General features: G+C 42.5%; 1 protein-coding gene across 2 annotated transcripts; it reads left to right on the top strand.

Annotated features, from left to right (window-relative positions):
* Window positions 1-10,292: 10,292 nt before the first annotated feature.
* fam151a (family with sequence similarity 151 member A) lies at window positions 10,293-15,600 on the top strand. 2 transcript variants are annotated; one of them, XM_082973317.1, is made up of 8 exons: window positions 10,293-10,592; window positions 10,879-11,028; window positions 11,308-11,457; window positions 13,252-13,414; window positions 13,715-13,939; window positions 14,067-14,206; window positions 14,555-14,689; window positions 14,865-15,600. In XM_082973317.1, exons 1-8 carry the CDS (start codon window positions 10,424-10,426, stop codon window positions 15,509-15,511), a joined length of 1,779 nt encoding a protein of 592 aa, XP_082829443.1. In that variant the 5' UTR covers window positions 10,293-10,423; the 3' UTR covers window positions 15,512-15,600. The 2 variants fall into 2 exon arrangements, with proteins under 2 accessions (XP_082829443.1, XP_045570536.2); XM_045714580.2 differs by having other exon boundaries at window positions 10,312-10,589; window positions 10,880-11,028.
* The last annotated feature ends 2 nt before the right edge of the window (window positions 15,601-15,602 follow it).

Raw genomic sequence — 15,602 nt, 5'->3', positions numbered from 1 at the left:
TTCTGTGATTGATTTGCACTTTTCGCACCAAAGTACGTTCATCTCTAGGAGACAGAATGCGTCTCCTTCCTGAGCAGTATGACAGCTGCGTGGTCCCATGGTGTTTATACTTGCGTACTATTGTTTGTACAGATGAACGTGGTACCTTCAGGCATTTGGAAATTGCTCCTAAGGATGAACCAGACTTGTGGAGGTCTACAATTTTTGTCCTGAGGTCTTGGCTGATTTCTTTTGATTTTCCCATGATGTCAAGCAAAGAGGCACTGAGTTTGAAGGTAGGCCTTGAAATACATCCACCGGTACACCTCCAATTGACTCAAATGATGTCAATTAGCCTATCAGAAGCTTCTAAAGCCATGATATCATTTTCTGGAATTTTCCAAGCTGTTTAAAGGCACAGTCAACTTCTGACCCACTGGAATTGTGATACAGTGAATTATAAGTGAAATAATCTTTCTGTGAACAATTGTTGGAAAAATTACTTGTGTCATGCACAAAGTAGATGTCCTAACCGACTTGCCAAAACTATAGTTTGTTAACAAGAAATGTGTGGAGTGGTTGAAAAACGAGTTTTAATGACTCCAACCAAAGTGTATGTAAACTTCTGACTTCAACTGTTTGTCTGCAATGAGCTGTATTGGGCTAGGAGATGGCTGTGGCGCTGTGCAGCTGGAAGTGGGAGGTTGTGCTTTGTCTGCCTCTGTTTGTTGAATTATCACGGTCTGTTGGCCAAAACAATCACATAGATGTGGAGTTGAGCTGAAACAACTTAGAACTCTCCATGTGATTTGTCCTGCGATGGCAGTGACGATCTTTAAACGGATAGAGGATTTCTTAAATTAATAAACATCCAGGAAATTTCGAACACGTTCTGTTGAGTAATTTAATTGTTTACTGGAAGTGTTAAGATAATGAAAATATAGTGACTTGAAAACGTACAATTTGATATACATTTTGTCATAGAAAATCTATAGTTTTACATTATAAATATTACCTGGTGTATTTTCCGTTGTTCCACGGATCGTCTTGAGACGATCTGGTAGCAGGGGATCCATTTTCTCAATCTCTTGCTCTGTGATGTAAAAGAGCTTCACATTTGACTGCTCTTTGGAAAGATCCTCGTAGATTACTTTTCCATTCTTAAGGTTATTTCCTTTTGCCACCATGGAATCAGCTTTTCTCTTCACAGCTGCACCGATTCCATCCGCAGGACCTTTCCAATGTCCAGCCTCCAAAAAATCCAATGTGATCTTCTGAAACCCCAGATGAAATGGAATTGTGCTCAGGTAGAATAAATTATTTTAGGATCTGTACAGTGTGGTTGGTCCATCACTTACAACATGGAGGACAGTGGCAGATGGATTAAACTCACGGAGGTGGAAGAGAATTTTGGAGAGATGTGCCCAAATTGCCGAGGGGTCATGACGCATTGATGAGCTGACTGAGCACACTAACACAACACACCTTCTTTAGTGTATACAACCCCAGTGTGAAGTGTTGTCTGCTGGTGAGAGTCACCAAAATGCACCGCCTGTATTTCAGAGGCATACATGCACAGGTAGTTCTCGGCCAAATCCACATGAAGGATTAACTCATCTTCTATAAGTGTAACGGTTGTCGTAAGGATTGGACCAAGGTGCAGCGGGAACGTGTATACTCATCTTCTTTATTCATTTAAAAGAAGGAAAAACAAACAAATCACGTATACAAAACAACGAACGACACTATCAGTCCTGTCAGGTGCACAGACACAAAACAGGAGACAACTACCCACAAACCCCCATAGCACAAACACCCCTATACATAGGACCTTCAATCAGAGGCAACGAGGAACATCTGCCTCCAATTGAAGGTCAATCAACAAACCCTAAACATAGAAGTAGAAAACTAGACTGAACATAGAAAAACACTAACCTAGAACATAGACCAAAAACCCCAGAACACTCTAAACAAACACCCCTCTTACATAATACCATAGCCCAACAAACCCCGAAACACTCTAAACAAACACCCCCTGCCACGTCCTGACCAAACTAAAATAACAAATAACCCCTTACTGGTCAGGACGTGACAATAAGATGTTTTTTGAGACTTCTTATTGTGGAGTACTGATGTCTGATATTGAAGACATGTTTCCCAAGTATGTTCTTCACATTGGATGTGAAGTCTTTCAGTAGAGTTTGAAGGGTACCGTACACCTTCTCCTTTACAGTCAAATGGACAGAAAACTTCTCTTTTGTTCCATCTTTTGTTTTCTTCTTTCTCTCTTCTGCCTTTCCACTCAAACCACTCTTTCTCTTTGCAAAGTGAGCACTCTCGATACATGCACTCTTCGGTCATCTTGTCTGCCATGAACTGAAGGTTTGCATGTGTCTAACATTGGCATGTCTACCTGTCTTTCACTGGTGGATTGACAATTCAAAAGGGACGTCTTTTGGTGAGCTCTGTGTATGACAGCTTGACCTCTGGTAATTCTATATTGAACTTCTGATGGAGTTTTGCCAGTGTGTCGTTCAGGTATCGCTTCTGCATTTTATTCTTGTGTCTTGTTAATGTTTCCCTTTTTCCTTTTGATGCTTGACTGTTATCATCACGTTCAAATAACATGTTTATTTAATCTTCTATTGCTGGCCTGATTGCATTCAAATGTTTCTTTCTTGAGTACTGTAGACAGGTTTGGCCGTTTGTTGTTTGCCCGCATTGTCTTCGCAGAGAACCCAAATTCTCTTTGTGCCATTTTCACCGTGGGATACTTTTTCAGTATTTTCCCAGCCAAAACCTTGCATATCACTTGTTGGTCTTTCGCACTCTGTTGCTCAGTTAGCTCACTCTGTTGCAAAACCAAAATCTGGATCTTCTCTGACAAACTATCATATCTTTTTTTATACTTTCTCAGTTTTCTTTTTCCGCGGCTTCCATCTTCATATTGGCCATACATAGATTCCTGTAGACTTTGGATCTGTTTTTATTTTGCGCCTTTCTACGGCCTCTCTGTCTTGGGGTTTTCGAGTTTTAACAGGAGGGGGAATCCGGTGCCATTTGAGGGGCAGGTAGATCATCATTCTGTAGCTGTAAGACTTCAGGTGAGTGTGGTGGTACTGTATGTTCCTTGACAGGTATGACTCCATAACCACTAATTTCTGGATAGTTGATCTTCTGTTTCTTTGGTTTATTTTCCAATACCTCCTTTTTTTCTTTTTTTATCACTGGGAAAGTTGTGATATGGGTTACTCTTGAGGTATCTTTATTTTTGCTTCTTAAGATACTCCTGGTAACTTATAGGATCTTGTTTATATATGTCCTTGTCCTCTCCTTGGTTGATTTAGGGGGCAACTTATAGAAACATTTTTAATAAATAATTAAAGTCAGTGATAACCATAGTAAGTTACAAATGGACATCAAAATCACTCAATCATCCGAACAAAATACGAAATCTAATGGTCTTATGTAGCAAATAAGTGTTCAATTTCAACTTAACCATAATCATATATGTAATTTGTGTGCCTTTTCAGGTCTTAATGTAGGGTAAAAATGTATTAACTAATACATTTTGTCATTACAACCACATTCTGTCCTTACCATCACAGTTCATTATGTGGTGGTAATGACGTGTGGTGGGAATGACATTTTTACAGTATTTGGTCATAAATAGCAGGGATTCTAGCATGCTAACTACTGTTGAACAGCTAGCATACAATGTATCCTAAATACACATAATTAAAACATAATTTGTAAAACCTATTATAGCCTATTTGGTAATGATGTACAGTAAAAATATTATCTTATCATATTTACCTTTATTTTTCTATCCTTTCCCGGAATCAAAATGTGAATCTCCTTCCATGACGTCCATGTGTTCCACTGTCACTATTCATATCCATGGTAACCAAGTACACAAACTTTTTAAAATTTGTTTCTTATGTAATTTGCTTGTGGTGGTGTTATGACACAATACTTAGAGACAGACTGTATTTTGGGTAAAAAAAAAGTAACAAATGGCTTATGCACATCTAATATGTATAGTTTCCATTTATTTTACTATTTTTTTTAACAGTTGCATTAAATATATTCTAATTATCAAATCAAATCAAAATCAAATGTTATTGGTCACATACACATGGATAGCAGATGTTAATGCGAGTGTAGCTAAATGCTTGTGCTTCTAGTTCCGACAGCGCAGTAATATCTAACAAGTAATCAAACAATTTCACAACAACTACCTTATACACACAAGTGTAAAGGGATGAATAAGAATATGTACATATAAATATATGGATGAACGATGGTCGTACGGCATAGGCAAGATGCAGTAGATGGTATAGAGTACAGTATATACATATGAGATGAGTAATGAGGGTATGTAATCATTATATAAAGTGGCATTGTTTAAAGTGACTAGTGATACATTTATTACATCCAATTTATAATTATTTAAGTGGCTAGAGATTTGAGTCAGTATGTTGGTAGCAGCCACTCAATGTTAGTGATGGCTGTTTAACAGTCTGATGGCCTTGAGATAGAAGCTTGTCTCAGTTCCAGCTTTGATGCATCTGTATTGACCTCACCTTCTGGATGATAGCGGGGTGAACAGGCAGTGGCTCGGGTGGTTGTTGTCCTTGATGATCTTTTTGGCCTTCCTGTGACATCGGGTGGTGTAGGTGTCCTGGAGGGCAGGTAGTTTGCCCCCGGTGATGCGTTGTGCAGACCTCACTACCCTCTGGAGAGCCTTACGGTTATGGGCAGAGCAGTTGCCGTACCAGGCGGTGATACAGCCCGACAGGATGCTCTCGATTGTGCATCTGTACAAGTTTGTGTGTTTTCGGTGACAAGACAAATTTCTTCACAGACACCACGCTGTCTGTGTGGGTGGACCATTTCAATTTGTCCGTGATGTGTACGCCGAGGAACTTAAATCTTTCCACCTTCTCCACTACAGTCCCGTCTATGTGGATTGGGGGGGTGCTCCCTCTGCTGTTTCCTGAAGTCCACGATCATCTCCTTTGTTTTGTTGACATTGAGTGTGAGGTTATTGGATTACATTACACTGGATATCATAAGGTGAATGCACCAATTTGTAAGTCGCTCTGGATAAGAGCGTCTGCTAAATGACTTAAATGTAAATGTAAATGTTATTTTCCTGACACCACACTCCGAGGGGCCTCACCTCCTCCCTGTAGGCTGTCTTGTCGTTGTCGGTAATCAAGCCTACCACTGTGAATTTACTAAATTACTCACGATAAACGTTCACAAAAAACATAACAATTATTTTAAGAATTATAGATACAGAACTCCTTTATGCAATCGCGGTGTCCGATTTTAAAATAGCTTTTCGGTGAAAGCACATTTTGCAATATTCTGAGTAGATAGCCCGGCATCATGGCTAGCTATTTTGACACCCACCAAGTTTGGCACTCACCAAACTCAGATTTACTATAAGAAAAATTGGATTACTTTGCTGTTCTTCGTCAGAATGCACTCCCAGGACTTCTACTTCAACACCCAATGTTGTTTTGGTTCCAAATAATCCATAGTTATATCCAAATAGCTGCGTTTTGTTCTTGCGTTCAAGACACTATCCGAAGGGTGACGCGCCAGCGCGTATCGTGACAAAAAATATTTCATTACCGTACTTCGAAGCATGTCAAACGCTGTTTAAAATCAATTTTTATGCGATTTTTTTCGTAAAATAGCGATAATATTCCAACCGGGAGACCTTGTTTTCGTTCAAACAGTGAAAATAGAAAATGGAGTCTTCACATGCACGCGCGCACCAGTGTCATTGTTCTCAGAATGACCACTTTCCAAAAGCCCTACTGTTTTTCGCCCAGGGACTGCAGAGTTATCATTCCCCGTTCTGGCGCCTTCTGAGAGCCTATGGGAGCCTTAGAAAATGTCACGTTACAGCAGAGATCCTCTATTTTCGATAAAGAGGCTATAGAAGGACAAGAAATGGTCAGACAGGGCACTTCCCATATAGAATCTTCTCAGGTTTTGGCCTGCCATATGAGTTCTGTTATACTCACAGACACCATTCAAACAGTTTTAGAAACTTTAGGGTGTTTCATATGGCAGGCAAAAACCTGAGAAAAAATCCAACCAGGAAGTGGGTTGTAGTTTTTCAACTGATTGTCTTTCCAAACTACAGTGTTTGTGGGGTCATTTTGCACTTCCTAAGACTGTTAACAGTCTTTAGAACCTTGTTTCATGCTTCTACTGTTACTGGGCAGAGAATAAGAGCTGTCTCAAGCCTGGGACCAGTGAGTTGTTTACTGCGCGCTCACACAGGCGCACCACTCCTTCTTTTTTCCTCTGTAATGAATACGCTATTGTCCGGTTGGAATATTATCGAATATTTTAGTTAAAAAGACCCTAAGGTTTGATTGTAAACATCGTTTGACATGTTTCTACGAATGGTAATGGAACTATTTGACTTTTCGTCTCGGGTTTTGCGCTCATGCATTATGCCTTTGGATTAGTAATCTGAACGCGCGAACAAAACGGAGGTATTTGGACATAAATATGGAGTTTATCGAACAAAGCAAACATTTCTTGTGGAAGTGGGAGTCCTGGGAGTGCATTCCGATGAAGATCAGCAAAGCTAAGTGAAGATTTATAATACTATTTCTGAGTTTAGTTGACTCCAGAACTTGGCGGGTAACTGTATAGCTTGCTTTGATGGCTGAGCTCTGTACTCAGAATATTGAACAATGTGCTTTCGCCGTAAAGCTATTTTGAAATCTGACACAGCGGTTGCATTAAGGAGAAGTATATCTATAATTCTTTCAATAACTGTTGTAAATTTTATCAACGTTTATGATGAGTATTTTTGTAAATTGATGTGCTCATTCACCGGAGGTTTTGGAGGCAATACATTTTCTGAACATCACGCGCCAATGTAAAATGGGGTTTATGGATATAAATATGAACTGAATCGAACAATACATACATGTATTGTGTAACATTGAGTCCTGGGAGTGTCATCTGATGAAGATCATCAAAGGTTAGTGATTCATTTTAGCTGTATTTCTGGTTTTTGTGACGCCTCTCCTTGCTTGGAAAATGGCTGTGTGGTCTTTCTTGTTTAGGCGCTTTCCTAACATAATCTAATGTTATGCTTTCGCCTTTTTGAAATCGGACAATGTGGTTGTATTAATGAGAAGATTATCTTTAAAATGGGATATAATAGTTGTATGTTTGAGAAATTTGAATGTTGAATAGTGTGTACCACGGGTGGGACGCTAGCATTAATCGTTAATCATAAGGCATACACCCCTGCCCTTCTTACCAGAGAGATGTTTGTTTCTGTCCGGGTGATGCGTGAAGAAACTGGGTGGCTGTACCGACTCTGATAACATATCCCGAGTGAGCCTGGACATTGGTGAGTAGTATACTCGGGAGCGGTGAGCGATGTGCCCGTCTACGGAGCCTGACCAGAAGACCGCTCCGTCTGCCCCTTCTGTGGTGCTGTTGTTTTGGGTCACCTACTGGGATCAGATCCATTGTCCTGGGTGGTGGTCCGAACAGAGGATCCGCTTCGGGAAAGTCGTATTCCTGGTCATAATGTTGGTAAGTTGACGTTGCTCTTATATCAAATAGTTCTTCCCGGCTGTATGTAATAATACTTAAGATTTCCTGGGGTAACAATGTAAGAAATAATACATAAAAAAATGAAATACTGCATAGTTTCCTAAGAACGCGAAGCGAGGTGACCATCTCTTTCGGCACCATCTTGCATCAATTATCAAGACTTTTGTAAGTATAATACGTACCAGAATGCCAAAAGTGTGGGTGTAAGAAAGGACAAAAACGGTGCAAAACAGTGAAATCCAGACATCAAATGCTTTATAAAATAAAATGTAAAAAACATATTAAAAGCTGAAAAAAAAAGTTTAAGGTTATTTTAGTCTCTAGTATGTGGATGTTTGCTAAAGCGGATCTGATTGAATAGAGACATAACTCTGTAAACGTCTGTGTTATATAACCATACCAAACGTAACATGTCATTCTAATTTAAGATTTGCATTTAATATGATACATCTAGTCTATGAGACCAGGCTGGTTTACCGTGGTCAAAATACCCACTGGGCACAGACGTCAATTCAACGTCTATTCCACGTTGGTTCAACGTAATTTTGTTTGAATTACATGGATACAACGTTGATTCAACCAGTGTGTGCCCAGTGAGTATGCTGTCGGTGCAGTATGGGACTGTCTGTCCGTCACAGGGTTCAGCAGTGAAGCACTGGGTCATGTTCATTAGGCACCAAATGGAAGAAAACGGATTGAAACAGAGAGGGATTACCTTGACTAGTCCAGTTAGAAACGTACATTTTCGTTTTACGTTGCAAAATATTTTAACGTTTTCTGTTGCATGCCATAATAAACACAACCCTGTTGTCTGGACAATAACAATGTTGTTCTGATTAACTGATAATGTGACATTAGAATACGATGTGCTGGACAATGAACTCCATATCACACCTGTAGTTATCAATAAATATCTTCAGATAAAAGTGTATAAATAATTAATCCATCAGTTATTTGAGAAATGTATTTGGTTATACACTGCTCCAATAAAGGAGTGGTTCTGCAGGTGGGGACCACAGACCACTTCTCAGTTCCTATGCTTCCTGGCTGATGTTTTGGTCACTTTTGAATGCTGGCGGTGCTTTCACTCTAGTGGTAGCATGAGACGGAGTCTACAACCCACACAAGTGGCTCAGGTAGTGCAGCTCATCCAGGATGGCACATCAATGCGAGCTGTGGCAAGAAGGTTTGCTGTGTCTGTCAGCGTAGTGTCCAGAGCATGGAGGCGCTACCAGGAGACAGGCCAGTACATCAGGAGACGTGGAGGAGGCCGTAGGAGGGCAACAACCCAGCAGCAGGACCGCTACCTCCTCCTTTGTGCAAGAAGGAGCAGGAGGAGCACTGCCAGAGCCCTGCAAAATGACCTCCAGCAGGCCACAAATGTGCATGTGTCTGCTCAAACGGTCAGAAACAGACTCCATGAGAGTGGTATGAGGGCCCGACGTCCACAGGTGGGGGTTGTGCTAACAGCCCAACACCGCGCAGGACGTTTGGCATTTGCCAGACAACACCAAGATAGTCAAATTCGCCACTGGCGCCCTGTGCTCTTCACAGATGACAGCAGGGTCACACTGAGCACGTGACAGACGTGACAGAGTCTGGAGACGCCGTGGAGAATGTTCTGCTGCCTGCAACATCCTCCAGCATGACCGGTTTGGCGGTGGGTCAGTCATGGTGTGGGGTGGCATTTCTTTGGGGGGCCGCACAGCCCTCCATGTGCTTGCCAGAGGTAGCCTGACTGCCGTTAGGTACCGAGATGAGATCCTCAGACCCCTTGTGAGACCATATGCTGGTGCGGTTGGCCCTGGGTTCCTCCTAATGCAAGACAATGCTAGACCTCATGTGGCTGGAGTGTGTCAGCAGTTCCTGCAAGAGGAAGGCATTGATGCTATGGACTGGCCCGCCCGTTCCCCAGACCTGAATCCAATTGAGCACATCTGGGACATCATGTCTCGCTCCATCCACCAACGCCACGTTGCACCACAGACTGTCCAGGAGTTGGCGGATGCTTTAGTCCAGGTCTGGGAGGAGATCCCTCAGGAGACCATCTGCCACCTCATCAGGAGCATGCCCAGGCATTGTAGGGAGGTCATACAGGCACGTGGAGGCCACACACACTACTGAGCCTTATTTTGACTTGTTTTAAGGACATTACATCAAAGTTGGATCAGCCTGTAGTGTGGTTTTCCACTTTCATTTTGAGTGTGACTCCAAATCCAGACCTCCATGGGTTGATAAATTGTATTTCCATTGATTATTTTTGTGTGATTTTGTTGTCAGCACATTCAACTATATAAAGAAAAAAGTATTTAATAAGATTATTTCATTCATTCAGATCTAGGATGTGTTATTTTAGTGTTCCCTTAATTTTTTTGAGCAGTATAAATCATTATGCCACCACACATTTATCTTCTAAGTTCATCCTTGACCCGTGAAAAAACAATAGGCTAGTTCTCTCGGAATCCAAGGGTAGAGAGTCATAAGAATGAGATGAGAGAGGTGAGATTGTGCCCTGTATTCTCTTTATCTGCTCTGTGAAATCACTGTGATCTCTGGTCCATAGATAACACTCATTGGCTGGCCTGTGTAGGAAAGTAGATAACACACACACACACACACACACACACACACACACACACACACACACACACACACACACACACACACACACACACACACACACACACACACACACACACCGTGTTCACTCATTATAAAACACTACACTTTCTCTCACTCGACAACAGTCCAACAGTCCTTGTCTGCCTGTCTACACTGAATCTGACTGCACTTGTCACAGCTTTGAGATCTCATAGAGGAGGAAAAGACAGAGAAAATGTATGAAGAAGGAAAGAAGAAAGAGGAAGAAGAGAATGAAGACCTGAGGAGATATTGTCGATACTTTACTAAAGAACAGTTGATCACGCTGTGTGTCTGTGTTGCTCTGCTTGTGCTACTTCTGGTCATCATCATCACCTCTGTTCTCCTGACTCAAAATGGAGGTAAATATCTCTCTCAAAAAAATACAATCAACAGTTATTTACTTACTGATCCCAGAATACAAATTAATCAGCATAATAATCAATTGAAATATATAATCTGTTGATCTTAACACTTTCAATAATTGTTTTAATAATGTTGAAATGGCGTTTGTATCTACTGTAACCCATGTTACGCCTTGCTTGTATCTTGATCACTATAACTGCAGTTTCCATATCGATAAGGGCTACAGGTTACGATAGCTAATCATCTGTGATGAGAAGATAATAACTGTTCCTGTGCCTACTGGTAGGGCATCTGAAACGATCCTGCCATTCCCTACTGATGGAGACATGCTGGACTTCCTCATCCAAACTGGAGACATCAGGGAGAGAGACGCGCTGTATGCCACCTGGTATCACCGTGCCAACAACAAGTCAGAGATGAACATAGCACTGCAAAGTAATTAAAAAAAATAAAAGATGCATTGTTCTCGGAATTCTATGAATTCTATGTAACCTTATGGTACAGAAAGTGTCAACATTAAGTCTACATTTGACAGTATACAGAGGGGATTTGCAGTAGCATTTACTTAGAACACACCGTAGCAAAACGTTTCCCAATGGAAAATGAAAAAGTGTGTTTCTTATTGTACACGTTCAGGTAGTCCCTCCCTGTTTCAGTCCGTTTTAATCTGTTTGGTGGCTAGTGAACACAACCCTGTTCTGTTCCCCTCTCTAGGTTCTATCATGGTTCTGGAGGCTGATGTGACTGTGCAGGGATACGCTACGGTCAACGTGACCACCATCCCCATCATGGCTCATCCTCCTGCTGTCTACAGTGACAACACTCTGGACCAGTGGCTGGATGCCGTGCTCCAGTCAAAGAAAGGTATCAAACCTAGCAATATGACTTCAGATATCAATTCAACTTTAAATATCAGAGCCTAGTGAAACAGTTTCTTCTGGTCCTTTAATACCAATCTATACAGTCAATCAATTATCCAAAAGGATCTAAGCTATGCATAATCACATGAAATCTAATGTACAGTTGTGGCCAAAAGTTCTGAGAATGACACAAATATAAATTTTCACAAAGCCTGCTGCCTCAGTTTGTATGATGGCAATTTGCATATAATCCAGAATGTTATGAAGAGTGATCAGATGAATTTCAATTAATTAAAAAGTCCCTCTTTGTCATGCAAATGAACTGAATCCCCCAAAAACATTTCCACTGCATTTCAGCCCTGCCACAAATGGACCAACTGACATCATGTCAGTGATTCACTCGTTAACACAGGTGTGAGTGTTGATGAGGAAAAGGCTGGAGATCACTCTGTCATGCTGATTGAGTTCGAATAACAGACTGGAAGCTTCAAAAGGAGGGTGGTGCTTGGAATCATTGTTCTTCCTCTGTCAACCATGGTCACCTGCAAGGAAACACGTGTCATCATCATTGCTTTGCACAAAAAGGGCTTCACAGGCAAGGATATTGCTGCCAGTAAGATTGCACCTAAATCAACCATTTATCGGTTCATCAAGATGTCACGCCCTGACCTGAGAGAGCCGTTTTTTCTCTGTTTGGTTAGGTCAGGGTGTGACATGGTGTGGGCATTCTATGTGTTGTAATTCTATGTTGGTTTTTCCTTTGATTGGCCTAGTATGGTTTCCAATCAGAGGCAGCTGTCTATCGTTGTCTCTGATTGAGAATCATACTTAGGCAGCCCTTTTTCACACAGTCAGTTGTGGGATTTTGTCTTTGTTTGGTTGCATGTATTTTGCACTACGAAGCTGTTCGTTCGTTGTGTTGTTTATTGTTTTTTGCTGGGTCACCTTTAAAATAAAAGATGATGAACTCAACTCACGCTGCGCCTTGGTCTACCTTGAACGACGAACGTTACAGAAGATCCCACCACCAAAGGACCAAGCAGCGTGGGCCAATGGACTGGACATGGGAGGACATCCTGGATGGCAAAGGATCCTGGACGTGGGAGGAGATCCAGGCCGGAAGGGATCGCCTCCCATGGGAACAGGTGGAAGCAGCGAGGGAGGTACAGCGACGAGATCAACAGGCAAGGCAACAACGGAGGCCCGAGAGGCACACGGGTAGATTGGCTAAGGCGGTTTTAAGACCTGAGCCAACTCCCCGTGCTTACCGTGGGGAGCGAGTGACTGAACAAGCACCGTGGTATGCGGTGATGCGCACTGTGTCGCCCATGCACACTCACAGCCCGGTGCGCTCGGTACAAGCTCCTCACCGTTGCCGTGCTAGAGTTGGCCGTCAGCCAGGAAGAAGTGCGCCGGCTCAGTGTATCAAACAAAAACCCACAAAATCTGACAAACTCCAAGCATTGATTATGCAAAAATGGGCTGCCATCAGTCAGGATGTGGCCCAGAAGTGAATTGACAGCATGCCAGGGCGGATTGCAGAGGTCTTGAAAAAGAAGGGTCAACACTGCAAATATTGACTCTTGGTATCAACTTCATGTAATTGTCAATAAAAGCCTTTGACACTTATGAAATGCTTGTAATTATACTTCAGTATTCCATAGTAACATCTGACAAAAACATCTAAAGACACTGAAGCAGCAAACTTCGTTGAAATTAATATTTGTGTCATTCTCAAAACTTTTGGCCACGACTTTAATTACGTACAACATGCATGTAATACAACTGACTCCTTCAGGCATAAAGCTGGACTTCAAATGCATCCAGGCGGTGACTCCCTCTCTGGGCATCCTGAGCATGAAGAACCAGACTAAAGGCATCAACCGGCCGGTGTGGCTGAACGCTGACATCCTCCCTGGGCCCAACGTCCCAGCCTTCTGGCCTGTCATCAACGGACCTGAGTGAGTAGCAAGGAAAGAGAAATCGTATTAGCCAAATCCCAGACCTGTATGTTTTGCTTTATGCTTCAGCAAACTAATTTTACAATACAGATCTCGTACCAGCTGGATGGATTGCCAAGTACAATTTAGTTTCAACCTTTTCTTTCACAATAATCATGACCAGATAGATTTTTCTTATTCAATTTAATTAAGATACCAGTGCTTTATTACATGTCACTGTCTGACTTGGAGATCTAACAGGATCTCAAGGTTTGAATCAGTCTCATACTAATTATACCCAACTATCCTGTCTCCATGCAGGTTCTTGGCAATGATCCAGCAGAGTTTTCCAGACGTGACCATCTCTCCTGGATGGGCAGTTCTGTATCTGCCCCAGTTCCCAAACGTCACCTACACACAGGCCATGGTGGAGGACATGTACGCCATCATCAAAAATGTCCCTCAGACAGTCACCTTCCCCGTCCACGCGCTCATGACCAAGAACGGATGGCCTCACATCAGCTGGCTACTCAGCCAGTCACCAAAGTAACTAGAACAGCTCCTATACAGTAATTGATCTAGTCGTGACTTTCATATCTTCCAATCACACTGATGGAGGTTACACTTGTCTGAATGGTGGACAATGAGATAAGCTGTCTGTCCCTGTGTACAGGTTCAGTCTGACTCTGTGGCAGAGCCAGGAAAAGAACCCCAGTGTGAATGACCTGCTGTTCGTCAGAGACAACACCAACCCTAAGCGGGTCTACTATGACATCTATGAACCTGTCCTGTCCCAGTTTAAAGAAGCTGCCAGTAAGTCAAACCCTGTGAAACTCTTCTCTGGGACCCCCGGACGTTTCAGAATTCTGTTATAGCTCTGAACTAGTTAACCCGATTCAGGATGAGTTGACATGTTGTGCTCACATGGAACAGCTGGGGGTCCCTGAGGAGAGTTTTGAGAACCATCTATGACTTATGTACAGTCATACGAATCATTATCATTAGCTTATTCATTATTAGTATTACCATTCTACATTCCTGTCTTGAAAATGTATTTCAAAAGAATTTGACAACAACTAGTAAAACCAAATGGTATTTCCAACCAGTCCATCCTGATATTAAATTAATGTAAACAGGACTGAGTTGTTTGTGTGATTGTAGAGCAAAGAAATCGGCAGAGGCGGTTCTACCCTGGAGGAGACCTGATTGACTATTTCCAGCCGAAATATAGAGATGGCTTGTACATCCAGTGGAACACAGTCACAGACAGAGCCTCGCTGCTTTCTCTGCTGTCAGGTAGGAGTGATGATGATGAAGGGTGAGGGTGTAACCAAAATGGCAACCTTAGAGAATTGCAATGCTAGGTTTTATACAGATATTTTGGTTTTTTGATCAGTGACATTCATACTGTCTAGAGTTGAATATTGAATACAGCGGTAAAATCTCCTGATGGATTCATAATCTGTTGCAGACAGTGCCAGTGGCATGCTCATCATTCCAGTAGGATCTGGTTCCGCCCAGCCTGGGGTCCCAGTGGTGGAGGGCTCCCGTCCAGAGTTCCTTCTCCAGGACTGCCTGAACCTGGTTCTGGCCTCTCCAAAACCCTGTGGTATCTACTTAAGGATCCAGTCCCAGAGCCAGCTGGAACCCTCTCTCCACCTCCTCAGCTCAGCCTACCACAGCGACCTCCTGTACCGCCCCGTCTGGGTCAACATGGCTCTGTCCCATGGAGCCTTCCAGACCCAGGGCTACATCTCTGGGAGGGAGTTCCTCCACACAGTCAACCAGGTGTTCCCTTATGTGACCCTGGCCCCCAGCTGGCCTCTTGAAGTCCTGAGGGAGGGCTATAACAGGGCCATGGTGGATGACATGGAGGTTTTACTGAAGGGGACGTGGCAGGCTGTGTCCCTGCAGGTGAGGGCGGAGCCACTGGGGAGATCTGTGGAGGGACAGAGGAGGATTCGGGAGGTGCAGTCACAGTACTCACTTACAGTGGAGACCGGGATAGAAAGTGGGATTGATGAGGAGGCAGGACCACAGGCAATCATGGCCAACCTCTCTGGGAGCAAAGACAGAAGTTTGTTTTTTATAACTGAGAACTACTGGTCTAAGATGTGAAGACATGATCACCTCTTAAATGACAGTTTGCTACATTTTCATCTAATCTTTTGTTGTATTTAAAGTAAATAAAAACCAATGAAAAACAACC

Source organism: Salmo salar, chromosome 03 (genome assembly GCF_965601325.2).
Source record: "Salmo salar chromosome 03, fSalSal1, whole genome shotgun sequence".
NCBI lineage: Eukaryota > Metazoa > Chordata > Actinopteri > Salmoniformes > Salmonidae > Salmo > Salmo salar.
The sequence above is the reverse complement of the archived record's forward strand: the minus strand, read 5'-3'. Positions and strand labels throughout refer to the sequence as shown.

Excerpts from the sequence above, each read along its gene's own strand:
- fam151a (XM_082973317.1), top strand. The coding sequence starts at position 10,424 with ATGTATGAAGAAGGAAAGAAGAAAGAGGAAGAAGAGAATGAAGACCTG. Across the intron at positions 11,458-13,251 it reads CGTGCTCCAGTCAAAGAAAG|GCATAAAGCTGGACTTCAAA; the intron begins GTATCAAACCTA and ends TGACTCCTTCAG. Across the intron at positions 14,207-14,554 it reads CCAGTTTAAAGAAGCTGCCA|AGCAAAGAAATCGGCAGAGG; the intron begins GTAAGTCAAACC and ends GTGTGATTGTAG.